Source organism: Vicugna pacos, chromosome 16 (assembly GCF_048564905.1).
Source record: "Vicugna pacos chromosome 16, VicPac4, whole genome shotgun sequence".
In the NCBI taxonomy this organism is placed as follows: Eukaryota; Metazoa; Chordata; class Mammalia; order Artiodactyla; family Camelidae; genus Vicugna; species Vicugna pacos.
In genome coordinates, this window is record NC_133002.1 from 6,628,837 (window position 1) to 6,656,098 (window position 27,262).

Genomic DNA, 27,262 nt, shown 5'->3' on the forward strand with positions numbered 1-27,262 from the left:
CACATCCCTCCTCCTGTTTCCCTTTTTCTGATCTTGGAGGGAGGCAGAGCAGTGGTTATCATTTCCACTCTGCCGATGGGGCAACCGAGGCCCAGAGAAGGCGAGTGGTCCATCCAAGTCCCTCAGAGCCTGATGGCTCCAAGCTGGGGACCCATCCATCCCTGCAGGCCGATGGCTATGGAGCTGCTAGGCCTGCTTCTCCCGGGGCTTTGGGGGTAGGAGATACAGCACCCTGAAAGCTTCCTTTCTGGGAGGCTAGGGGCAACACCTGTTGGACTTCTGGGGCATCGTGTTTCACTGGGGTCTTTGCAACAAAGGTATGTCAAAGCTAGGCTTGTGCAGTCCTCAAGCTGGGAACAAACCCAATCTTGGTGGCTGTCCACAGGCTGCCTCTTGGGCCACAGAAGATTTGGCAAAGATGAAGAAACGGGGGAGCTCAGATTCAGGGGAGTCTGAGGACCTGCCCCAAGAGGACTCCAGCTCAGATCCCCTGGATGGAGACCCTAACTCCAGGCCATCTCCAGCCAAGCCCCACAGCTTCCCTGTGGCCAAGAGCCGTAGCCGGCTCTTTGGAAAGGGTGACTCGGTAGATGCGTCTCTCATGGACTGCTCTCATGCGGAAGCCCAATTGGCATTCTGTCCGGCCATCACAGTCAGCCCTGTTGTCATCATCCAGAAGCCTGGAGATGGCCCCACCTGTGCCAGGTAAGCTGCATCTGGAGCCCAGCCTCCCTCTCTACCTGGAGTCCAGCTGGCTCAGCTGGCTGAGACTCTGGCCGTGGAGACACCATATGATACTCAAGTTTACGTGCTGAAAGTCATAGAGCCAGGGAGCTGGTGGGGGCGGGGGGTTCCAGAGGTTGCCTGGACCAGCATTTGTGCTCATAGGATCTTTGAGACTGTGGTCATGCACGCGGGCATATATGCTCATCCTAGCTGCCAGCTGATCTCTGAGTCCAGGCTTAGGATGCTCACTGGTCCCAATCATGCAGACTTCAAGCTGAAAAGCTCATGGACAGGATGCTTTTAGACAGAGTACAAAACAGCTCCAGTGAGAGAGCCCACCAGCCCTCCCGCCTCCCCCACGGCAAGACAGGGGCTGCACATGGGCTGGCTGACTCCTGGGACCGTGTGAGGGTGCTTTTTCACTTAGCAGAGGGCAGCCAAACCCAACCCCTGCCCGCACCCCCTCCAGATTCCCCCAGCCCCTCAGCGAACAGAGAAGTGGGTGGCCTGGGTGTTGGAGGAAGTGGTGGTTGCAAAGTATTTCTGGATGATGCCTGCACATAGGGTGGGGACAGAACAGGGGCACACGTTCCCTGTTACATCAGTTTCCTAGCTGGCCACCTGGACTGAGGCATGGGTTTTGTATCATGTTTTTCCCCCCTTTTGGTTTGCCTTGGGGTTTAATCATGCTCTCTACCAAGCTCTGAAGGCTTCAGGGCCAAGGGGGAAACCAGAGGATGAGATGAGGGTGTTTTCTGGCCCACAGGCAACTGTCCCAGGACTCTGTCACTGCCGAGAAGAACTTCAAGCTCTACGATCGCAGGAAGATCTTTGAAGCGGTTGCTCAGAATAACTGCGAGGAGCTGGAGAGCCTGCTCCTCTTCCTGCAGAAGAGCAAGAAGCATCTCATGGACAGCGAATTCAAAGGTGGCCCGGAGACCGTCAGGTTCCGGGAAGGGGCCCCGCTGTGGTGCCTGCTCTGACCCTTGCTTTGTCTTGCAGACCCCGAGACAGGGAAGACCTGTCTGCTGAAAGCCATGCTCAACCTGCATGATGGGCAGAACGACACCATCCCCCTTCTCCTGGAGATCGCCCGGCAGACAGACAGCCTGAAGGAGCTGGTCAACGCCAGCTACACGGACAGCTACTACAAGGGTGAGAAGGGTGGGGCCAGCACGCTTCTGCCCACAAGCACACCTGGAGCCAGGAGGGCGTCGTCACGCCCGGGCAAGCCTCTGAGCTCCTCTCCCCCTGTCCCAGCTGAGTAGGGAACTCCTGGTGCTGGGGAGGCCCCTTGCCTCCCCGACCTGCTGGCTTGGATTCTTCTGGTTCTGAGGGTCCCGTCTCCCCTTCTGCGGGCTTGGTGCTCCTTGTCCCTGAAGGTCATGGCCTGCCTCTCTGCTACTGCTCCTTGCCCTTGGGCAATTTTGATTCCTCCAGCCCCCAGTCTGGTATTCCCTGTTCCTGGGGGTCTCTACTGCCTCAGGGACTCCCTGGGCCTCCTTGGGGAACCAAATCACCTCCTCTGGTAGGGGGGTGGTCATCCTGTACCTCCTGCCGAGGCCCTCCCCCAGCACCTGTCCGGGTACCCCTGCAGAACTCCAAGTGCAAAAGCCAACAGCCTGCTTCCTCTATAGGCCAGACGGCGCTGCACATTGCCATCGAGAGGCGGAACATGGCACTGGTGACCCTCCTGGTGGAGAATGGGGCCAATGTCCAGGCTGCAGCCAATGGGGACTTCTTTAAGAAAACTAAAGGGCGGCCTGGCTTCTATTTTGGTAGGGAGACCATGTGGTATACACTTGACTTTTTGTCCCTTGCTAAGGGGATGTTTAGGGTGGGGACAGAGGAAATCAGAGGCCAGGTGGTGCAGGGGCCAAGCCAGTCTCTTCCTGGGGAGGCCCACCGTGTGCCTGTTTTGGCTGCAGGTGAGCTGCCCCTCTCCCTGGCTGCCTGCACCAACCAGTTGGGCATCGTGAAGTTCCTGCTGCAGAACTCCTGGCAGCCAGCCGACATCGGCGCCAGGGACTCGGTGGGCAACACGGTGCTGCACGCGCTGGTGGAGGTGGCTGACAACACGCCTGACAACACCAAGTTTGTGACGAGCATGTACAATGAGATTCTGATCCTGGGGGCCAAACTCCACCCTACGCTGAAGCTGGAGGAGCTCACTAACAAGAAGGAGCTGACGCCGCTGGCTCTGGCTGCCAGGAGCGGGAAGATTGGGGTAGGGAGGGGGCGTTGCACCTAAGCTGGGGCTGCTGTGGGGACTGCCTGCCTTACCGAGCTTCTGGCATCACCAGTGTGTGGAGCCCTGGTGCCGCCACGCCAGCCTGGAGGGATAGGGCGGGGGGCATTAGAGTAAGGGGGAGGAATTGTGAGACGTTGGACAGAACCCAGCATCACACACGTGGCTGTTTCTAATTTCCAACTCTGAGCATCATCACCAAGACGTGGGCTGGGGGTAGGGTGCTGGGGCCTGGGGCTGAGGACGGGTTGAGCTGAGGGTGAAACAGAGGAGGAGCTGTTGGTGTTTTTCCATGGAAGACAGGACTTTGGGGTGATACGAAGTCCTCAGGGGAGAGTTTGGGGTAGGGCAGGCCAAAACGGAGGCCTGTGGGTGATGTCAGGCCATGGAAGGGTGGGGTGATGGTGGAGCTGGCATTTGGGAATTGGAGGGGAGGGGGCTTCTCTGTACCAGGGGATTCTAGGAATTTGTCCCTGATCATACTGAGTCTCTTAGGATGAGAAGTCTGGTTTTTATAACCTTGGTTTTATTTCTTGGATTTTCTTAATTTCCTTCTGGCTTGAGGTTTTCTAAAATGAACCACTGCAGTCCTTCATGTGAGATGGGAGAACTGGGGGAAGGGGGGCCGGTGTGATCGGGTGATGGGTCTGATGTGGCTGCAGTTGGGATCTGAGGCAGTGGGCAGGTTGATCTTGATGACGATCAAGGCTGTTGGATGGGGGTGGGTCTCTCCTGGGGCTTGGGTGGGGTCTCCAATTGGGCTGGAAAGCAGAATTATTCCTGGAGCAGAGCCGGTGGAGCCTCTAATGGGCTCTTGTATCCCCTGGAGCAGGTCTTGGCCTATATTCTCCAGAGGGAGATCCAGGAGCCTGAGTGCAGGCACCTGTCCAGGAAGTTCACCGAGTGGGCCTACGGGCCTGTGCACTCCTCTCTGTACGACCTGTCCTGCATCGACACTTGCGAGAAGAACTCAGTGCTGGAGGTGATCGCCTACAGCAGCAATGAGACCCCTGTGAGTGGGCCGGGGCTGGGACCCAGCCAGGGAGGGCTTCTGGTCTCACTGCACCCCAGCCCCAGCCCCTGCTCCGGCTCTGCCTCTCCTCCCATCAATAAAAGCCTGCTGCCCGGGGCTTACACCCGCAGCCTCATCTCCTCATTCATTCCCACCAGGTGTTTTCCTTCCTCGTGCAATCAATATGTGATAATATATATAATATGTAATATATAATATTATAATGTAATATATATAATATATATAAACCTAAATATTTCAAAATTCCATAGACCAAAAAAGAATCCTCCTTTTGTACCATATAAAACGTGTAGCTTCATTTTGCTTATGTAAATGGGATTATACTATATATAGTATAGAACATCCTTTTTTCACTTAATGGCATGTCTTGCCGACAGTTTTACATCTGCATATATGGGTCTGCTTTATTAAAAAAAATTACTGCAATGTATTCCACAATTTGGATGGGGAGTAAATGTCTGTAGAAGGACATTTGAGTTATTTCCAGTTTCTTGGTTTTTGTGTTTTTTTGGTGCTACTACAGTGCTGCAGGACACTAGTCAGGCGTTTGATTTTTTCTATGAAAGATACCTTGAATTGGAATTGCTAAGTCAGAAATTATGTCCTCCAAAAGATCACATCAATGCACTTGCCCACCAACAGTGGGACACACCTACCAATGTTCTTGCCAACCTGGGTGTTACCAATTTTTTTTTTTAAACTAGTTTGAGTCCATGGAGCCAAAAATGCTATCTCACTGATATCTTAATTCTTGTTTTCTTGATTACCGTGAGGTTGAAAATTTTTTCGTAGGTTTTGAACCATTCATATTTCTTTGATAGATTTCCTGTCCATTTCCTGTCCTTTGCTAGCTCTTCTACTGGGCTGTTTGCCTCACCCGTTTTGATGTGTAATGCTCTTGCTGTAAAATGAATTGGTCCTTTCTCTGTTGCATGTTTCAAGTATTTTATTTTCTCCTAGTCTGTCTCTTGCTGTTTAACTTCACTTGTGTATGAAAGGGTTTCATTTTGAGAATCAGATTAGTTAGCCTTTTTCTTTCATAGTGTTTGTGACTTGTGTCTTGCATTGGAAAGCCTTTTCCACTTTGAGATTACACGCACATTCCCCAATGTTTATATCTATCTCCTCTGTAGGTATTTTATGTTTGGCTTTTACATTTATCAGGAATTTATTTTTGTGTAGGTGTGAGGTAGGTGTCTTACTTAATTCTTTTGTTTCCAAATGAGGGTTCCAATGCTACTTCATGAAAAGGGGCTCCAGCCTCCACTGCTTTGAAAGGCCACCGTCCCTGTCCCCTCTTTCTAAGGTACCAGACGTGCCAGGCCCTGAGGACAGCTCTGGGGGCTGCAGTCTGTGCTGTTGGTGATGAGGGGCCACCTCCATGATGTCTCAAGGGGCAGAGTCCTGGGGAGGGAGAGGCCTGGCCTGCTTTGTTCTGTCCCATCAGCCCCCAAGGCTGCCATGCTGGATCCAGACCTCTGACTCAGTATCCCGGAGGCAAGTGTTCCCAGAGGGCTGGCCCAGGTAGGAAACAACCTCAAAAAGGAGACAAGGGTGTTTGACCTAGAGAGGAGAGGGCTCTGGGGCCACAGCTGCCATCTTTACATCTCCAGAGGCTTTCAAGGGCCAGAACACGGTACGGGGGCTCCTGGGTGCAGAGCAGGGACCACTGGTGGACAGCAGGGAAGACCAACTTTACTCCAGAGAGTAGATCTCCCCAACAGGCTTCTTGAGGCAGCAGGGAGCTTCCCATCCCCAAAGATTTTCAAGAAGACTCTGAACAGGGACTTTGCTGGGGGAGCTCAAGCTTGGGCCAGAGTTGGCCTCAGTGGCCTGAAAAGGCTAAGATGAGCTGATTTTGGCTTATCCATGTCCTGGAGATACTTGAACTTTGAGATCTCCTGGATGGGAGACTTTTGCCTCAAACCATTTCTTGTAAAGATGGTATCTCAGGCACTGGGCCCACCCATAGCAGGAAAGCCTTCCTGGTCCCCTGCAATCTCCTGTGAAGGGAATTGCCACTCCTGCCTGGATCACCTGTCTGACTCAGGGCTGGCGATGTGAGAATGAGAATTGAGAGGACCCTGCCTGCCCGCCCTCATCCCCTCCTGGAGCAGCCTCATGCCAGGCTCCGCCTGCGCCAGCCTCTTCCCGTTACTGCGGAAATAAGCAAGGATGGAGGCTCTTGGAAGAGAGTTCTTAGAGAGAACGGGCATAGGATGTTGGGCAACACTTGTGGGCTCCTGGGTGCCAGGGGCACTTTTGGGGTCACTCGTCCAGTTCCACCCCTTGTTCACTGCATGACAAGGGTGCTAAGCTCAGAAGGTGGGTGTAGGAACGCCTGGGGCAGCTGCTGCAGGCAGTCCTGCTCAGGGAGTGAGCCTCACGTCTCTTTGCTCCTCTTAGAATCGCCACGACATGCTCTTGGTGGAGCCGCTGAACCGCCTCCTGCAGGACAAGTGGGACAGATTCGTCAAGCGTATCTTCTACTTCAACTTCTTCGTCTACTGCTTGTATATGATCATCTTCACCACGGCCGCCTACTACAGGCCTGTGGAAGGCCCGGTGCGCCCGAGGCACAGGCCTCAGAGAGGAGAGGGGGAGGGTGTGGGCATTCCCGTAAGACCTCAAGACCCTGGGCCCCAGAGAGGTGGAAGGGTCACCTGGGGACCCAGAGCCCTGTACTCAGTCCTCCCTCTCCTGGCTGTCCTACGCCCCACTCTTGTTCTCAGCCCCAACTTTAGCCTCCTGGTTCTGAGGCTCCGCCTGCGGTCGCTGCGGTCCCTGATGGCAGAGCGGAGGTACTGGGTTAGACAGGATGCTGGAATTAGGGCTCCAGAAGCATCTCTCTGCTGGGCCCATTGCCATCCTGCTCACCTGCCCACTATTGTTTACTCTCTCCTATATTATTCATTCCCTGGACACATACTCTAAGACTAGACTTTTTCTGCTACCAGGAGCCACGGACTCCCTCGAGTTTCTGAATTGAATCCTTTCCATTCAATATGCGGATACTTAACTTGCTGCCTTTATTTCCAGGTTGCCTTGCTTCCTAGTTAGGTGACACCTGATTTCTGTACACTTATTAAGGCTATCGAATGGCTTCCTTTTAAGAGAAAAGAGACATATGCTAATGAGACAAGCTAGTGAGCTAGGGCTTACGAATAGTTGGATGGTAGGTAGACTGAAAGGAAACCCAGTCTAGGGATCTATGACTGAAACACAAGGACGACACAGATGTGTGTCTCTCCCTCCACCATCCGTGGGAAACCTTGATGGTGCTGGGAGACCAGGGGTTCTCCATAGGCTGTGGGAATAACAGGAAGCACACGGCATTGGGTCTGCAAGGGTGCCGCCACTGATGCCATCATCTCCTCCCAGCCAAACAGAGCTCCAGGCTAGGCCGCCATCCAGGAGACAGCACAGTACAGTGGGATGTGCTTCTCGGCACCTGAAGGCTGCCACTTTGGGAATCTGGTCCCACAGAGGGGCCTCCCTGCAGGTGTCCCCATAATAATGCAATGTCTTTATTTGTGTCTCTCTCTCCTGCTGGAGGCTGAGCCTCTCCAGAAGGAGCTGGGTCTAAATCTTAGGGCTTTGCACCTGTTAATTGTTTGTTGGATGAATGAACAAGTGAATGGAACCACTAACTTCTCTGCACTTCGCAGCCTCCCTTTAAGCTGAAGCACACCATTGGGGACTACTTCCGAGTCACTGGAGAGATTATTTCTGTATCAGGGGGAGTCTACTTTTTTTTCCGAGGGGTAAGCATTCCTTCCCACACGGCGAATTTCCGTGGTCACCAAAACAAAAAGCCAAGACTCCCTCAGTCCTCACCCACTTTTTAATTCATTGGCTACACAATGGCCCTGCTTGAGGAGCTTAGAGACACACAGGGGAAGGCGAGAGCCCCAGGCACTGATGGCTTAGGGGGTGCGGGTCTGCTGGTGGGTCCCCACGGACCCAGGGCTCATGCTTGAGCACAGGCAGTCAGACCTCTCCACTGAATGTAATATTTAATTACAGAAGTAGAGTGGGAGCCTCTGAAGAAACAGGATCATGACTGGTAGTTGTTTAATTAATTGAAAGGGTCCATTAAAGCTCAGAATAACGAAAGCAGTCTGTACGTGTACTGGAACCATTTTATTTTAACTAAAAACTGGAACATGCAGGTTCCTTGGCCATTCTTCTAAAATATGTGGGACCACTGTTGCACGTACAAAGGGATCTGAATGTGAAATTTGGGATTATTATGATTTCTTTCCCCTTCATCTTTTATTTTAAACTACACCTTTTTTTTTTTAAAGTAATTTACCTTTAAGGAATCTTTCCAAATCATTGGGCTCTGTCTTCACAGAAGCAACCGTCTTTATTTTCACGCTCATAGTTTATATTATAGTAAAGCACAAAGCCAAAGTATCAAGTGCAGCGGGCAGGAAGCACTCTCGGCAAACAGGATTAGCCAGTGGGAGAGAGTGGAGCGTGTGGGTGTCTTGGAGAGGCGCATTCACCATGGGCAACTGTCAGGATGTTTTCAGGGAGACAAGAGCACTGGTTAATCCGGTTAGTTAGTTCAGTGGAAGCTGGTTAAATAATTTTTTTACCATAATGCATACTTCTTTAAGAAAATTAGGGGAAAAAAGCACAAATTAGAAAGAAAAAAAAATTGCCCAACCCCATCATTCAAGCACAGCAAGTGATAACATTTTGGTGGTTTTCTTTCCCATCTTTACTTCTAGGTGTAGTTGTAATTTCACTCTATTTTAAAAAAATCTTCCTGATCGAGTCACATAACATTACTCCATTAGCCTGACCCACACTGCTCCACTGTCTTCATTATCTTTGCTTTGATTGCACTCCCGTGGTCCATCGTGGTGCCATTTAGGAAGCATTCTGGGTGCTCACCATTTAACCTTTCGTGGGATCTTACTCTGTTTACCTGCAGATTCAGTATTTCCTGCAGAGGCGGCCGTCACTGAAGACCTTGTTTGTGGACAGTTACAGTGAGATGCTTTTGTAAGTGATACTGATTCTTCTGCCTCCTTGGCAGACAGCACTTTATTCTTGTTTCATGGATGCAGTATCTTCTTTTTTAGAAATTATAAATCAAAGTGTAGTCGATGTACAATGTTGTGCTAGTTTCTGGTGTACAGCACAGTGATTCAGTTATACATACATGTATTCCCGTTTATATTTTTTCATAGGTTATTACAAGATGTTGAATATAGTTCCTTGTGCTAGACAGTAGGACCTTATTGTTTATCTATTTTATATATAGTAGTTAGTATCTGCAAATCCCAGTATCTTCATTTATCTCTCTACATCTATTAAGATAGTTTTTGGTAAACTTTTTTTCTTCTTTTTGCATAGCTTTTGTTTTCTCCAAATTGTTGTTTCCCCACTTGCTTGTTTCATTTTCTCTTACACGTTAGAGGCTGTCCTCAGGATATTTGGAAATCTTTGATGTGTGCTCATGATTCAGAGTGGAGGACCGAAAAGCTGGTGGGAAGCTCTGAATGTGTGAATGGAGGTTATAAAATTTGAGCTGCATCATAGACTCGTTTACAACATAAACTATTTATTGGAGAATGTCCAAAGTCAGTCCATTGTATCTTTTCAATCTTCTACCCAGGGGGAGTAGGTCTGGCCAGCTTTCTGAAAGCTGAGTGGAGAAGAGGGCTTTCTGTAATCTGTCTTGTATAAAATCACGTAATCTGTTTTTGGCGAAATACCTATGCTTTCATGGATGTTTGATGAAACTGGGTCCAAAGACCTTCTATTTTATCTCCTTCAGAGACAACAAACACCTCCACTCTTTCTTACGCTAGGTCTCTTCACCCCACCTCCAGTGGTGCCTAAGCCTTTTGAGCCTCCTTGATTGAATGAGTTGGTTTCAGGTTTCCCCACTATGGATTTGGGTTCGGCTTTCTTGGGTCTTCTAGGTCAGTTTCCATTTGTCCACTGCTTCCCAGTTTCTAAAACTCCTATGTGGGGACTCCATTTGCCACCTGAGGTGACTTTTACCTATTTTGGCTGGCATCACTTCTTATTCTGGCCAAGGGTCTGTAGATGCCAAGGTAGAGGTCTTCTCTGCAGCAGAACTCCAATTAATGAGCCAGTTCAGTGATGTCAGTTTTTAATACGGTCACATCAGCACAGCAGCCGCTTTTTGCTGGGTTCTTGCACACAAACAGGAGGTGGGGTGGTCAGTGTGATCTTCAGTGGTCTTCACTCTGTCCAGGGCTCTGACTTGGGCAGCCCCCATCAGACTAAGGGAAGGACATCTTCCCTGGCTCTGCTCCTGAGTTTGAGGGTGTGACCAGCAGACCTGACCTGTGGTTTTTTCAGGAGAGTACGACCTGTCCTGCTCACGGGCATAGGCCTCCTAGGTTCTCTGTTGTCATAAGGCTGGTCTTCCCAGGGCCTGGACAGGAAGGTTGGGGGCTAAAGCTGTGTTTCTGTCTTTTTTTTTTTTAATCGCCTTTTAAGATATTTTTCCCCCAAATGCTCCTCCCATGAAATCCACCAAAAATATACTGTATAGCTGTTTTTGCACTGTATTTATATCTGTGCTCTCAGTAAAAAGAGAATAAGATTTTTCATACTCCTGTCCCACCCTGCCCTCCACCGCCAGAATCAATTTTTACTTCTTGGGGGTGATATTGCTCCCACTGAAGCTCAAGGGCTAAAGGAGGCAGGATGGCCAGCTCCCGCATGGCCTGAGTCTCTGCCTCCGAGGAGCGGCCCAGGCATCGGGGGCTTGTCTGTGGGGGTGCTGAGCCTCCCAGGTGCCCATGGACAGAGCTTCCTGTCCCTCCATCCTCAGCTTCGTGCAGTCGCTGTTCATGCTGGGGACCGTGGTGCTGTACTTCTGCCACCGCAAGGAGTACGTGGCCTCCATGGTGTTCTCTCTGGCCATGGGCTGGACCAACATGCTCTACTACACCCGCGGCTTCCAGCAGATGGGCATCTATGCCGTCATGATCGAGAAGGTGGGTGCCAGCGCCCGAGGGGTTCTCCATGGAGCCTGTTTACCTCCTGGATATGTGGGACCTGGTCCCACACACTCCATGTGCCTCTTTGTGTTGTCTGGGGAGGTGCTGTTTCAAGACCCACCTTCCCAGAGAATCCCCCAGCAATCAGGCAATCTGGCTTTGACCCAGGTTTGGGGGCTTCCCTGAAATTGACCTCCCCTACATACCAGGCCCCCTTCTCCCGCCAGAACAAAGGCCGTGGTTGGGGCGAGCTGTAGTGACTCTCTCATGACCCCTGAGTTGAAAGCCACCAAACCTAACTCTCCTGCATGTCCTCCGATGCCCTCGGGTGCACAATTAACCCCCAGGTCGATGCAGCCCCGTCCCTTCCCTTGGTCCCACCTGGGCCTGGACTTGGCTCTGACAAACCCTCTCTCTCCTGCAGATGATCCTGAGAGACCTGTGTCGCTTCATGTTTGTCTACCTGGTTTTCTTGTTTGGGTTTTCCACAGGTAACGGGCTTGGTCAGGGCCGGTGCGGGGCAGGGCTTCCTGGGAATTCTGCAAGGCTGCGTGGGGAGGGGCCCACTGGGGTGTGTGTCTGCAGGTGACAGAGTGGATGGACAAAGAGCACACTGAGATAGCTGGAGAACCTGGAAAGGTGATTCATAAAGCGTTCAAAGTAGTTTTATTTTATTTTCTAATAGATTTATTTTATTATTTATTTTTAATTTTGGGGGGGGGGGTAATTAGGTTTATTTATTTATTTAATGGAGGTACTGGGGATTGAACCCAGGACCTCATGCATGCTAACCACACACTCTACCACTGAGCTGTACCCTCTGCCCCCAAAGTAATTTTAGAAGGAAAAGTGCTGCTTGCTTGTAGTATAGCTGCATTTTGGCTCCATAAAAAAAAAAATTTATTTTGACGTTATTTCAGATTTTCAGAAAGATCACAAGTATAGTATAAATAACTTCTCTGTGCTCTTAACTGAGATTCCCCAAATTTTACCACACTTAGAAAAAAATCACTTTCTCTTCCCGCTTCACAAACATACACACGCACACTCACACACCCCACTTCACACTTAAAAAAACAGTAAGTTACAGACACGATCAGTCCTTTGCCACTAAATACTTCAGAGTGTGTTTCCTAAAAATGAGGACAGTCTCTTATGTAAACAGCATAATGAGCAAAATCAGGAAATTGACATCAATACAGTACTATTAGCCAGTCTTTCAGCCTTGTTCAGATTTCACCAATTGTCCTAATAATATCTTTTACAGAAATGAAAATCCCAGATCATGCATTTACATTAAATTTTCACGCCTCTTTAGTCTCCTTCAATCTGGAGCCATTCCTCAATCTTTCCTTCCCTTTTGTGATCTTAGCATTTTTATTGAGTAAAGGCCAGTTTTTACAACGTCTCTCAATTTGAGTCTGTCTGACATTTCCTCACAATTAGATTCATGTAACAATGTTTGGTCAGAATATCAAGGAAATAATGTGTGTCTTCCTCGGCATATGATATCAGGAGTCCCACAGTGTCTGTTTGTCCCATTTCTGGGGATGTTGACTTCGATCACTTGGTAGGTTTGGTTACTTTTGGTGAATCTGCCCGATTTTTTCTGCTGTCAGGTTATTACCTTTCCTTTTGTAATTGATAAACCATTTGTGAGGAGATGCTTCGAGACTACGTAAGTATCCTGTTTCTCATCGAACTTCACCCAGTGGTTTTAGCTTCCACTGTGCTTCACCTGAATCACCCGACCCTGTGATGGTTGCCAGATGATGCTTTTCTAACTTATCATTCCTTCCACATGTGTTAGCTGGGGTTCTATTGTACGGAAGAACTTTCTTTACAGTCATATGATGGAAAGGATTTCCATTCTCCCACATTGATTTATTTATTATCAGTAGGGCCTCATAGATTCATTTTTGTTTTTATTTTTTTGTGTATGTGTGGATTTTCACTTTGTTAAATGGGTTATAACTCCTTGCTATCGTCATTTGTTTTGATGCTCATATTATCTGAGAAATGGTCACTAGGAGCCCCTTCAAGCTGGCTCTCGTGCCCTTTTGACACATCACATCATTTTTTGAGCAACTGAGTTTTGCTTTGACCCTTACCTGAGCGCTACAGTGGGATGGTTCACATGGTATCCTGTCTGGAGTGATGGGAAGCTTTGACTAGAAGGAATCTGATCAGGATTGGTGTGGGCTCTGACACTTGGTCTGAAGGCCCTGCCTATCAGTAGCCACAGGAAAGGATTAGGTCAAGGGGGTTAGCAGATCCTATGGTTACAACTGCTACAGAAGTGTTCAGCCTTAGGACTAAATTTCCCAAGAAGAAGAATGCAGAATGCAGCAAGAAGCCCTTCTGCTCTGAGCTGCTCAGCCCTATGGTTCTGAAGTCAGCTGGCTCTGGGCTACCCTCTAAGGGGCACAGGCAGATAGTGTGTGACTGAGAGTAGATGTGGACTTAGGGCTGACATGTAAGGTGAGGCAGGTTGTGCACTGCACAAATGTGGCTGTATTCATTTTGTGCATATAGATTTGTATATTTATCTTAGCATTTTCCCCAGTAGATGATGATAAAGTTTTCTTTTAATAAAACATCATATTATGACAAATTTCTGAGCTTTGAAGAAGAGAGTGCTTTTTAAAAAAGAAAATTCACACAAAGGCACCACATAGCCAAGCCAGACCCATCCTGGGGTAGTAGGGGATCTGGGGTCTTGACTTCCATCCAGCTCTTTGTTCCCCATGCCCTATAGCGGTGGTGACTCTGATCGAGGATGGAAAGAACGACTCTGTGACTGATTCCACGTCGCACAGGTGGCGAGGGGTTTCCTGCAGGCCTCCTGACAGCTCCTACAATAGCCTGTACTCCACATGCCTGGAGCTGTTCAAGTTCACCATCGGCATGGGCGACCTGGAATTCACCGAGAACTACGACTTCAAGGCTGTCTTCATCATCCTGTTACTGGCCTATGTAATTCTCACTTACATCCTCCTGCTGAACATGCTTATCGCCCTCATGGGCGAGACCGTCAACAAGATCGCCCAGGAGAGCAAGAATATCTGGAAGCTGCAGGTGGGTCACTTGGCAGGTTGTGTGCAGCACCAAGGGGTTGGCTGTTCCAAATGTGAAGGTCCAGGGCTCAAGCAGCAACCTTTCCCTCGGTTGGCTCCCTCTAGCTCCTCCCGCAGGGGTCTCTGTCCAGCATCACCAGCGGGTGTTCAGAGACGCTGTGTCTGCTGTAGGCTGGGCGGTCCCTGGGGGAGGAGGCGCGGAGGAGATGGAGGGCTGAGCCCTGTGGGGTGCCCATCGCAGAAGAACTAGGGTGGGCACCAGAGACCAGACTTGGACGAGCAGCTAATGTGGGATTGTTACAGTTCAGTGTTGCAGCTCAGTGTTACAGCTTAGCTTCGACAGCAACCTGAATCTGGGCAAGAGACCAAGCAGCACTCGGAGAGTTGGAGAACTCAGGCTTATTACACCAGCAGGCCCAGAGGAGTTAACGCTGGACCCTGTCTGTAGGTTTACACAGGCTTTTATAGGGTGCCAGTTTACACTTTGCAACATCATATGCAAATAAGGTATAACAAAAGTTGACTAATTAGGAACAAGCTTTGTAGAAATGGACCAATCAGGAGGGAGAGAAATAACTAATCAGGAGTGAGGGAAATGGACCAATCAGGAGTGAGAGAAATAACCAATTAGGAGTGAGCCCCATGCAAATGAAGTACTACAAATGGGCCAATCAGAAGTTAGGGAAATGGACCAATCAGGAGTGAAGGAAATAACCAATCAGAAGTGAACTCAGAGAACCAATAGAATTTTAGGGCTAAGTAAGGGGTTCCAGAAGCAAAAAGTGAAACAGAGCCTATGGGCCAGGGAACTGGATGGTGCTGGCAGGAGATAGTGGCCCTACCTGAGGGTCCTGCAGATCTTTTTATGGGGCTTCCCGCCTCAGGATGGGCCCTGACAGCTGCATTTTTGAGCCACCTGGTCCACATCTGCTGCCCCAGGTAATAATAAAAACACCAGTCTTATCAAGCAGCACTTTCTCTATGCTAGGTACTATTCTAAGTGTCTTGCTTCCATGCTCTCTTTTAATCCTACAACAGTGCTACCAAGAGGGTTCTCTCACTATCCCCAGTTTTGGATGAAGGCGCTGAAGTATAGAGAAGTTAGGTATCTGGGTCCAAGGCAACCAGTAAGTAGCCCAGCCAGGACTCGGCCCAGGCAGTCTCTCTCCCGAGGCCCTGCTCTTAATCACGACACTATGTTGTCCCTTCTTGAGCTGCTCAGGGAAGGATCTGGGGCTGGCACAGCCCACCTCACTCACACCTGCCCTGCCCAGACTCAGCAGCACCAGCAGTGCCTGGACAGGTCTGGGCTGGATGGCTAAGCTCTGTCCGTGGCGTGTGCACCCGCCAGGCTGTGGGAACCAGCCTGGTGTAGCGGGTATGGAGGTTCAGCTCAGAGGCGCAGGGACGAGGAGAGACCTTGGAGAAGCTGGATGCGCCCTCTGCCCCTCTGCCTTTTGCGTCTTCCCGCAGAGAGCCATCACCATCCTGGACACGGAGAAGAGCTTCCTTAAGTGTATAAGGAAGGCTTTCCGCTCAGGCAAGCTGCTGCAGGTGGGGTACACACCTGATGGCAAGGACGACTACAGGTGGTGCTTCAGGTAATGCCCAGGCAGGAATCAGAACTTGGGGAGCTTGGGGGCTTGGCGGCTTAGCTGTGGATATCAGGACCCACCCAGAGCCAGCTGTGGGTACAGAAGCCTGACTTAGGGTCTCTTGGAGCCAGTCATGAGCACAGGGGACTCTCCCAAAGATGGCAGTCCGCACAGGGGGCTGCCGGCACTGGAGACCCACCACAGATCCCAGATGGTGGAACCCAGACATTAGATACTGGAACATGAGGTGTCCAGAAGGGGTCACCTAGTGGTCAGGGTCAGAAGCAGGAATCCAGTATTTAAAGCCCCTGGGTCCCACGGTGTGGTCAGGGAACACATCTTCGTGGGTGGGGTCCAAAAGACAGGCCCCTCGGGTCCTCTTTCTACCAGCTTTGTCTCCCCAACCTGGTCTCTAGGCTTGGCCTGTGGGGCCAAGCTCACAACCTGGGAAGCTGGCCATGGCTCTTGGGCCCTCAGCTCCCTCCTCCCCCATCTCCTCCCCCTGCAGGGTGGATGAGGTTAACTGGACCACCTGGAACACCAACGTGGGCATCATCAATGAAGACCCCGGCTACTGTGAGGGGATCAAGCGCACCCTGAGCTTCTCCCTGCGGTCAGGCAGAGGTGAGGTGTAAGGGGAGGGTGGCCAGGTGAAGCCTTGGGGGTCCCCTACTCCTTTCAGGCCTTCCTCTTCCCACCGCCTGGGCACTGACATAGCCCCACATCTCAGCCACCCACACAATCCCGGCGCGTGGTCTCACGCGCATGCGCAGCCCACTGCTCCACTTGCCCACGTGTGCCCACGCGTGCCCACGCCCGCCCGCTCCGCAGCGCTCCTGGAGGTCAGTGCCACATATAGGCTGCCCTGTCTCCTCTGCCCGGGTCCTCAAACCCAGCATCTGCGCTCAGCTCTGTGAGGCTTATGGATGCAAACAGGGACTCTCACTTTGCTCCACACGTTCAGGCAGGCAGAGGGGAGACACGTGGGACGAGCAAAGGATATACCTTGAACAGAGAAGCCCTGTGGGAAATCACAGAAAATTACAGAAAAAAGTCCTTTAGCTGTTAATGGTAAACATTTAACAGTAGCCGTTAAATTCAAGGTCCAGTTGAAGATATTTACTTAAAAATGCAGCAAACCTAGTCATATTGAACGCATTTTGAGTTAAAATTATAGCCCTGCACTAATCGGCACTAATTATTTTTAGTTTTTTTTAATTGGTAAATTTAAAAAATATATTTAACATGAAATTTGCCATTTTAACTATTTTTTAAAGTGTACAGTTTGGTGGGTTTTTTTTTTAAATTGATGTATAGTCAGTTTACAATGTTGTGTCAGTTTCTGGTGTACAGCACGATTCTTCACTCATGTGTGAATATACATATATTTGTTTTCATATTCTTTTTCACTGTAAGCTACTACAAGATATCGAGAATAGTTCCTTGTGCTATACAGAATAAGCTTGTTTATCTATTTTATATATACCAGTCAGTATCTGCAAATCTCAAACTCCCAATTCAGTTTTGTGGTATTAATGATATCCATCACCTTTACATATTTCCAAAATGTTTTCACTCTTCCAAACAGAAACTGTGTACCCATTAAACAATGATCCCCATTTCCTTCTCCACCCAGTCTGTGGTAACCTCTATTCTACTTTCTGTCTCTGTGAATTTCCCTATTCCAGGTGCTTCCTATAAGTGGAATCACACAATATTTGTCCTTTGGTGTCTGGCTCAATAATGTTCCATTGTGTGTATATATCATATTTTATTTATCCATTCATCTGTTCATCGATGAATGGAAACATTAGAATTGTTTCCACCCTTTTGGCATTTGTGATTAATTGCTGTGAACATCAGTGTAAAGATTCTGTTTGATTCCAGCTTTCAAGTCTTTTGGGTAGAAGTGGAGTTGCTGGCTTGTGTGGTAATTCTATGTTTAACCTTTTGAGAAACAGCCAAACTATTTTCCAAAGCAGCCAGGTCATTTTACATTCCCACCAGCAAAGCATGAGGGTTGGTTCCACATCCTCACCAAAATGTGGTATTTTCTGGTTTTTTGTTTTTGCTTTTGTTTTGATTGTAGCCTTCCTAATGGATGTGAAGTAGCATCTCATTGTTGTTTTGATTTGCATTTCCCTAATGTCTAGTGATTTTGAACATCTTTTCATGTGCTTCTTTGTCATTCATAGATATTCTTTGGAGAAATGCCTGTTCAAGCCCTTTGCCCATTAAAAATTTTTTGCTGTTGTTGAGTTATAGGAGTTCTTTATATCTTCTGGATATTAATGCTTTATCAGATACATGATTTGCCAATATTTTCTCCCATTCTGTGAGCTGCCCTTTGGTGTACAAAAGCTTATATTTTAATGAAGCCCAATTTATCCTTTTGCTGCCTGTTTTTTTGGTATCATTTCCAAGAAATCATTGTCAAATCCAATATCATGAAGGTTGTCCCCTGTTTTTTTTTTTTAAAGAGTTTTATAGTTTTAGCTCCCTACCATTTTTAAGTTGTCTTTTTCTTGATTCAGCATTTGCTTGGCTGCTGTAAATGTTGGACTGTCTCCTTAGAGTCCTGACTACATTGGTTCTAAAGTTTCTGCCTTTTTTTTTTTTTAATGATTTTGTGGAGGCGTGAGGGTTTGAATCTGCCTACTTTGCCATTTTTGCTGATGTTGTCAATTCTTAAATGAACAAAGAATGAATCAGTGTTGGATAGTTTTTTTTTTTGGCAAGTTGGGGGAAAGAGCACGCTTTCTCTGGCAGACTTGCCTGATCGCATGATACTGCATGTTTGATACTGCTTCATAGAGAAGCTCATTTTTTATATATCAGAAACTCGAAAAAAATCAGCTTAATTGAAACATAGCTTACGTATAATAAAAATGCATACAGTTTAAATGTACAGTTTGATAAGTTTTGACAAATGTACATACTCAGGCAACCATCACCTTGCTCAAGATATAGAACATTTCCACAGCAGCACTATTTATAATAGCCAAAATGTGAAAGCAACCTAAGTGTCCATTGACAAAGATGACTGGATAAAGGAGTTGTGGTATATATATGTGCGTGTGTATATATATGTGTGTGTGTGTGTATATGTATATGTATATATGTATGTAAAATACTACTCATCCATAAACAGGAAGGAAATAATGCCATTTGCAGCAACATGGATGGACCTAGAGATTATCATACTAAGTTAAGTAAGTCAGACAGAGAAAGATGAATATCATGTATCACTGATAATGTGGAATCTAAAATATGATACAAATGAACTTATTTACAAAACAGAGACAGACTCACAGACATAGAAAACAAACTTATGGTTACCAAAGGGGAAAGGGGTGGGAGGGATAAATTAGGAGTTTGGGATTAGCAGATACAAACTGCTGTATATAAGACAGATAAACAAGGTCCTACTGTATAGCACAGGGAGCTATATGAAATAGCTTATAATAAATCATAATAGAAAAGGAAAAAGATATGTACAGAACACTTCCATCATGCCAGAAAGACACTCATGCCCCTTTGTAGTCAGTTCCACCCTCCTCATCCCAGGTAACTATTTATCTAATTTCTATCACTGTGGATTAGTTTTGTATCATCGTTTGTTTACCTGAACATGTTAATTTCATCTTCATGTTTGAAGGATATTCTCACTGGATATAGAATTCTAGGTTAACAAAGTTCTTTTTTTTCCATCCAAACTATGATTCTCCACTGTCTTCTGATTTCCATTGTTTCTGATGGAAAGTCACCCATGATTTGTATTGCTGTTCTCCTGTCTGTAGTGCGTCTTTACCCCCCGCCACCTCTGGTTGCTTTAAACCTATTCTCTTCATCTTTGGTTTTCAGCAGTTTGACTAAGATGTGCTTATGTATGGTTCTCTTTGGTTTTAGCTGAGATTCTTGGATCTGTACATCAATATGTTTCATCAGATTTGGGAAACCTTTGCTTTATTCTATCTTCTCCTTTTACATGAGTGTTAGACCCTTGGATATTGTCCCATGGGTTTCTGATTCCATAGCTTCATTAAGGTTATGTTTTCCTTTGGTTCTTTGAACATATTTATCGTAGCTGCTTTAACCTTCTCTACTTGCTTAATCTGCTAAATCCAACATCTAGGCTATCTTGGGGTCAGTTTCTGTTGACGGCTTTTTTTTTTCTCCCTAACTGTGAGTCACATTTCCCTGTTTTTTACGTGTCTAGTAACTTTTAATTATATACTGGGCATTGTAATAATAATATGTTGTAGAGACTTTTGATTGAATTTTCATTCTAGTTGGCAGTTCAGTTACTGATGAATCACCTTGAACTTGTGTAGGCTTAGTTTTAACCTTTATTAGGGTAGATCTGTAGAAATGCCAAGGTATTTGCCAATCCCTCAAACCCGTGGGACTCGACCTCCAAACTGTTTCCACTGAGGACCTTGTCAGGGCTTGGTTTTAGGCTTTTTGGAGTGAGTCTTGAGTAGACCTTAATCTAGGGTATGTAGAGTAAGGAGGGCATTTCTGGTATTCCAGCTCAATCCTCAGAGTAGAAAAAGGGTGTTAAGGAGATCTCTCCATGGTCTGGGCCGGATCTCCAATATCCCTCAGTCCTGCTTAGCTTCTGGTGTCTCTGTCCCACTTTTAACCCCACAGCAACCACTGTCTGGTAAGCCTCATGCAGTCTGTCTCACCCTGTGAAAGTGCAGCTCAACTCTCAGCCAAGGACTTGAAAGGAGGCCTCCACCCCAAAGACTTCTGGACCTCCACCCCTGCAGCTCCCTGCTTCCTCCTCTCCTGGGCCCTGTCCCACAGATCCTAGCTGCTTCGGCTGCCCAAAACTCTGATTCCTTCTTCCTTAGCTCAGAGGCACTGCCACGCTCTGCCTAGACACCAGCTCACTGCATTGTAGTCTGAGAACTTGTCCCTAAGCAAAACATCAGAGTGGTCACCGGGCTTGCCTTGTGAATTTCACTTCTCTTGGCAATTGCTGCTTCTCAGTCTGTTGTCTGATGCCTGAAGACATTTGCTGCGTATATTTCATTCAGTTTTATGGTTATTTACAGCAGATGGCCAGCCTAGTGCTGCATACTCTGTCAGAGCTGGAAGTGGACATCTATTGTACTGAGAGGCTTACTTTGGAAAACTGCTTCATCAGTTTTCCCAGGGGCCTCCTGCAGTCCTGTAATTTCCCTGCAAGTTTCATTAGACGTACTCCCTGTGTCGTGTCATAATACTTATTGATTATTTTTTCTTCAGTTGCTAACTGGTCCAACTCTGACACACAGCTGTTCAAAGGGTAGCTTAGCATGTGATTTGAGCAGTTTTCCATGATCGCTCTTATCAATTTCACGAAACTACACATCTTTTACCAGATTTGCTGTTTCCCTTTGCAGTTGATTTGCATTGTATTTGCATTGTATTTGCATGACATTGTTGGCTGTTTACAATGCGGCACATTCACCATGCTGTTAATAAAGACATTAGCCTAGGAGCAAGGATATAGACACACTCATGTTACTTGGGGTGGGTCTAGGAGAGGGTTAGAGGTTTCCTGATTTCGCACATATAATTAACTAGTGAATAGTTCCTGAGGAATTGCTTTCCTGTACATGACTTGGTAACAGTGGAAACTCCAGTAATGAGTAGTCAGATAATTCAGAGAATAAGAAACTCTCCCCACCCAAATAGTACATGTGATTAGGAAGGGGTGAGGAAATGTGTGAGACAAAGAGCAGGGAAGAATAGTGGTCAGTAGCTGAGCTGTGGAGAGCATGTAGGGAGTCTTGGCATCAAGACTGTAGGAGACGGGCACTGGGAGCCCCATGCCTTCTTTGAGGGCCCTGAAACTGGAGCCGGGTGTCTCCGAGGCTGGGTGTCCCCACCATCCACACAGCCAGAAAATGGCGTCTCAGTGAGCACCTGGCCTGTCTGCCCCTGAAGCCCTCCTGCTCCTATGCCCAGGTTCCCTGACACATCCTCCTGGTGCTTGGTTGAGGGGAGCAGGCCAGCGTCAGTCTGCCAGCCTGGAGAAAACACCAGGATCAGGAAAATTCTGCTGGAGTGGTCACAATGGGCCCAGCCTCCTACATTCCTGATGCCTTTAAGATGTGGCCAGTGTGGGACATCAGCAGAGGGGCCTGAATTGTGGCATGAGGGTGGGAGATGTGAATTTAGGCTGATTTTCCAGACAGATCAGACCCAAGGGGGCCAACAAGGGGGCCTGGCTGACCAGGGCTCTGGCAAGAGAAGGAGGGCACATACAGCTGCCCCTCTTGGCTGTTACTTCTCCGAGGTTGCTGGGGCGGGGGCGGGGGGATCACAGTGGGGGTGATAATGGGGTCCTCCTCAGGAGCTTCCTGGGATTTCAGGCCACATGTGAGAGCCTGCTTTGAGGCCCAGTGTCACTGTGGTTCCCTTGGCATCGATCCTAATCTATGCTCTGGTCGGGGCTGGACCCCGAATCCTGACCCTTTGGCTGGTGTTCATTACCCTGCAGCTGACCTGGTGTGGAGCCACGCCTGGAGCAGCCCCAGCATTGCTCCTCCTCCCACGTGGGCAGGGAGGGAACAGAGGCTGAGAGGAGCTAGTAGTGGAATCTCCTGTGGCCACTGGCAAGTCAGGGTGGGGTGGAGGAAGGGAATTTCAGAGCCACCAGAGCGAATGAGGCTTCCTGAGCAGGTGAGGGAGGAGGAAAGGCCCCGATCTAGTGCTCAGGAAGCGCCAACATACCTGGGCCTCCTTTCGTCTGGTGGGTGGGCAGGCCTGCAAATAATTGTTTAGTATCTTTTTGTTGCCCCCGGGGGCAGTAATGGCGTTTCATCCTTCAGCTGCAGGGAGACACTGGAAGAACTTTGCCCTGGTTCCCCTCTTAAGAGATGCAAGTACTCGGGAAAGGCACCCTGTCCAGCCCGAGGTAGTTCATCTGAAGCACTTCGCAGGGTCCCTCAAGCCAGAGGATGCTGAGCTCGTCAAGGACCCTGCTGCTTTAGGAGAGAAGTGAGGGACCCCATGGGGGGGCTTTCAGCCCTGTGGGCCTTACGATACCCCAGTGTTGTTGGTGGGGGGCGTGTAGGAACACCAGTGCTGTCTCAGCAGCCTGGCCCAGCCAGCACCCACCTTCTGGGCTCTTTCCCAGACCTCACAGGATAAGCTGTGGGAGGCATTGCTGGATGCACGGGAAGAGGTGGCCATGCAACCCTCACTGTCCCCAAGTGAATCTCCTAACTTTCTGGTTTTTACTGACTTTATCAAACATCACAGATGAGAAATCTCCACGTGCATGTATACGATGCCCCTGTTTTCTTCGATTTTGCATTCCTGGGAGTGAAAGCCAACGAAGCCTAGTAAAACAATTTTTTGAACAAAACACTTCCTTTGAGAGAAAATTCCGAAGCTCTTGTCTATATCATGCTTAATATCTCCCCCGTCCGGAGTGGTCTGGGGTTAATGATGTCACTCCTCAGGGGAGGTAGGGGAGGCTTGCCCCATTCCCAGCTCTGCCAGAATTGGTTGTTTCCGGAGTGGTTCCCTCCTTTTGGGTAATCCATCACAGTTCCAAAAATATTAGCTCCTTCGCATTTGAAATAAAAGTACAGAACCATGTCCCAAAGCCACGTGGAAAGAATTTTTTAATGATCGTCCATCTGTAATATCCATCTATAGTCCTGCTCACCTGCAGTGGTACCTACTTCCACCTCCACCCATTCTGCCATCCATCAAATAAATACATAAATAAATATATGTCGTATCAGGTGTGAACTCCATGTCAGTCACTGGGCTGGCGTAGCTGATTGGCTCCGTGTAGTCTGTGCGTGCGTGTGTGCGTGTATGTGTGTGTGTACTACCCTGTATGGCTAGGAGCCTCTGGTCACTCTTTAGTTGTTACCCGTGGGAGAGGGCACTCCTCCACGCATACATCTACCATAGTTAGCTAACTGGGGGCCTTGGGCCAAATCTGGCCTGCCGCCTGTTTTTGTAAACAAACTTTCCTAAGAACACAATGCAGCCATTCATTTCTGTACCGTCTCTGGCTGCTTTCATGCTACAATGCAGAGTTGAGTGGTTGCAAGAGACTGCTAAGCCTAAAATATTTCCTTTCTGGCCCTTTGTGAAAACGTCTGAGGGCTCCTGCTTTATGGACTAGAATTTAAGAAACATCGATCCGGAATAAAGCTGTGTCCCAGGCACTGGCTGGCTGTGTTACGTCTGTGGAGTGTCGAATGAGCTGCCCTGTTGAAATTGCTGGATGTTGATTCACGAGATGAAGGATGACATTAGCTGAGGCCAGGGCTTTGGCCCTTACGTGGGAGGTCTATCTGGAGGGAACACTGGGACCCCCTTCTCTGAGTTCTCCAGCAGCACGTCTGCCTCCACACACAAAGCCCAACAAAGGAGCCTTTGGGCTGGATGACCGGGGACGAAGCGAGCTGTGGCCAGACTACGCAAATGAGCATAGTGGAGGAACACTGCCAAGCGAGAATGCATGGAGTGTTTATGCAAAGTGTCTCCACGTGCGTTATCCCGTAGCCTCTTGACAGCCAATGAAAAGCTATTATTAGCTCCATTTCATAGATGAGAAAACTGAGGCTGGGATAATTAGGAAGGCTGCACAGGTCTGACCCCAGGCAAGTCTGACCCCAAAGCCCAGAACTTGACTGCAATGCCAGGCTGCGTGGCGGAGAAGGTGCTGGGGCGAGCCCATCCATCCCCAGGTCCACCCCGGGGTCTGCTTCCTCTCTGAGCCTGGGACTCCTTGCCTTACCTGTAGGCCTTCCTCAGAAAAGGTGTAGATGTCAGACATCTGCAAGTCTCTGCAAATTGGATCAACTTCTGAACTTACTCAGCGCTGGAAGGGATCTGTGGGTGCTCTTTTGTGAAATGAGTGATTACAACCTTTTGTGTGAGCCTGGGTTGTTAAAAGGAGACCACGCCTGCAAACTGGCCTGGTCTTTTTCTTTTTGTATCTGTCGCTGTCTCTTCATCTCTCTCAGTTCCCATGTCCCCAGCTCCATCACCTGGAGGCAGCAGGAGTCACCGCCCAGGATCCCTGACAGGCAGGCGCTCAGCTCTGCTAGCCCAGGGCTGGCGGTGGCCGCCAGGATGCAGACGGACCCTCTGCTGACCATAGGGTGGGTCGGCTCAGGTCTGAGGCTGTGGCTGAAGCTCCGCCTGCTCCTGGTCTCCCCCCCTCCCCCGCCACACCAAGTGGGGCGTTTCCTAGAGCAGGTCGAGAGGTCAGCCCCTCCCTGGCTGAACCCACCCACCGAGACCCTTTGTCTCCCTCCTCCCTCCTGGAGAGGTGGAGCTTGCAGATCTGCAGCCTGGGCCTGTTGTCTCCAGGGCTTGGGAGGTGCAGAGAGGAGGGGATTCTTCTCGACACCTGCCTGATGTGTCCTCCAGGGGGCGTTTTCCAGTCCACACAGACAGACATGACACACTCTGCTGCCTAAGGCTCCTGCTGTGACCTCAGCCTGGTGAGATTAGGGCACACATGGGGGATGTTGGCAGGTGTCTCAAGGCTGCCTGAAATTCAGGCCTCTGGGGAGTGGGTTTGGGGCGGGAATATCCTTTTTACTGCCTTGCATCCCACCCCGCGCCCCTGGCCCCATCTCCCCTTGCTGTTCTGCTCCCCGCACACAACCAGTTTCAAAGGTCCCTCCTGGGACTGTTGCCGCTTCAGGCTCTGCTTGTTCCAGCCGCCGTCAGAGGAAGAGCTGAGGTCAATGATGAGGGTGGGCTGGCTCTTGACGCTACAAGGAACGTTGAGCTGGAAGGCAGCCTGTTAGCCCTCCCAGACTCCCAGGCTGTGGGGCACCCTGAGTGAGCCCTATGGGTTCAAGGTCACCCACCTGGAGGCCAAGGCAATGCTGGGTTCTGCAGGGCTCCAGGCTTGGTAGGAGGAGGCAGGATGCCTGACTCCACTCAGCTATACTGTGCTTTGTGGGCTCCACACGCCAGGCAGGATCCCCTTCTTTGTGACTAGGGGGCCAGGGCCGACTTGTGGTCTGGGGTCACTCCAAGGGCTGTAGCCAGACTTGGCAGAACATCGCTGATGCCCCCCTGAGTTTAGATGGTGCCCAAGCTTGTCACCACTCCTTGACCCTGCCAGGGTCTCTTGCCTCCGAGTCCCTGCTCTGTGGCTCTCCCCACGTAGACTGTCCTCCCTCAAATGCTCCCTCTTCTCTGAACCCCTTCCCACCTCCCCATTAGAGGGACTTGCTCCTCCTTGGTGGCTTGAATCCTCTTTGTCCTTGTAGCCTGTCTGGTGGGGTTAGGGTTCCTGCCTGAGCCCGGCTCCCATATGGCCAACAGTTCCCTGGGGGCGGAGACGCCTTCCCCAGTCCTGATCCCCACTCCAGCCCCTGACTTCCCTGCCCGCTGTCCCACTGTGGGCTCTCCTGACCTTTGAGAAAAATTTGCTAACTCAAGGCAAATGTAAACGCTTGAAATTTGGCAACAGCCTCACCCTCAGGCTTCAGAGGCAGTGAGCCAGAAGCAAGCTGGGAGGGGTGAGGGGCTGAGTCAGGAGGGGCAATTAATGCAGTCATTGAGGGAGGACGATGCTTGATTCAAGATCAGGCTTTGATGGAGGAGTGTCAGGTAGTGATGAGATTCGGATTGTGTGCTTGGGAACTTTGGGGCGCCCTTTACTTATGCTGCAAGAGCAGCCCCCTACTTGGCCTTCTGCTTCATTCATACCTGAAGCCACGAAGCCAGGTTTTCTGCCCCTTATTGGCCACGGATCCTGCTGTCCCAGGGTCAGAAGCCTGACGTGCCTCCTGCCTCTGCCCAGGCCTGACAGGTCACGGTGACGAGAAGCCCCATCATATCAGTCACCAGTGCCCTTCCTGTCAGCAGAGCTTTCCTGCTCCATCCCAGTCCTGCCTTGCCTGCGGGAATAGATGTGTAATTCCTGAGTGACTCCAGACTGGCAGGGCCGCCCCAGCCTTGCTCCACCCCCTTCACAGCTGTGGTCTGGGCCGCGAGGGAGGGCTCAGAGTCTCCTCTGATGCTCTGGCCTTGGAGGCAGGTGGCCTGGTTGCTGCTGGGAGAAAGAATCGCATGACAAAAACAAGAATAGTTAATAGAAGTCACCCTTTATTGAGTTCTTTCTGAGCCTTGGGCCTTGTTCTAGCCCTTTCTGTGTGTTCTGTCATTTAAACCCCATCATTAACCCTTGCAAGATGGGTTTATTATGCACATTTAATAATGGGGAAACTGAGGCTTGGGAGAAATGATTTGCCCAAGGTCATACGGCCAGATGTGGGTGAGGCTGTCCGACACCCAGGTCTGCAGTGTATAATTTCTGGTAGGAAGCATTGAATGGGGACTTCCTCTGTCTCTGAGGGGACTTGATCCCAGATTTTGAAGGATGGATACCAACTTTTGGGGCTGGCCACTATGGGGTTAACTGGGCCAGCCCTTGGCTTGGCTGTGGCCTTGCCTCCCAGGGGTCAAGTCTGAGCACATGACAGTTCATCAGGCCCTGCCACCAGCAGGGTCTCTGACTTCTCACAGCATCCTTGGGAAGTAGATCTTCTGAGGCCCATGATGGGAAGCATCAAAAACAAGAGAGGGAAGAGGTGGGA

The 27,262-nt window shown here is 49.3% G+C and overlaps 1 protein-coding gene across 1 annotated transcript; it reads left to right on the forward strand.

Annotated features, from left to right (window-relative positions):
* The first annotated feature begins 418 nt into the window (after positions 1-418).
* TRPV1 (transient receptor potential cation channel subfamily V member 1) lies at positions 419-23,414 on the forward strand. Its single transcript, XM_072939995.1, has 15 exons — positions 419-705; positions 1,493-1,653; positions 1,729-1,881; positions 2,364-2,504; positions 2,655-2,953; positions 3,807-3,986; positions 6,414-6,572; positions 7,676-7,771; positions 8,953-9,023; positions 10,834-10,999; positions 11,427-11,493; positions 13,761-14,080; positions 15,553-15,680; positions 16,183-16,298; positions 22,502-23,414. Exons 1-15 carry the CDS (start codon positions 419-421, stop codon positions 22,672-22,674), a joined length of 2,517 nt encoding a protein of 838 aa, XP_072796096.1. The 3' UTR covers positions 22,675-23,414.
* Positions 23,415-27,262: the final 3,848 nt, after the last annotated feature.

Bases quoted from the DNA above. Each gene is read 5' to 3' on its own strand.
- TRPV1 (XM_072939995.1), top strand. From the start codon at position 419: ATGAAGAAACGGGGGAGCTCAGATTCAGGGGAGTCTGAGGACCTGCCC. The intron at 2,505-2,654 runs GTAGGGAGACCA...TTTTGGCTGCAG, and splicing joins GCGGCCTGGCTTCTATTTTG to GTGAGCTGCCCCTCTCCCTG. The intron at 14,081-15,552 runs GTGGGTCACTTG...GTCTTCCCGCAG, and splicing joins AGAATATCTGGAAGCTGCAG to AGAGCCATCACCATCCTGGA.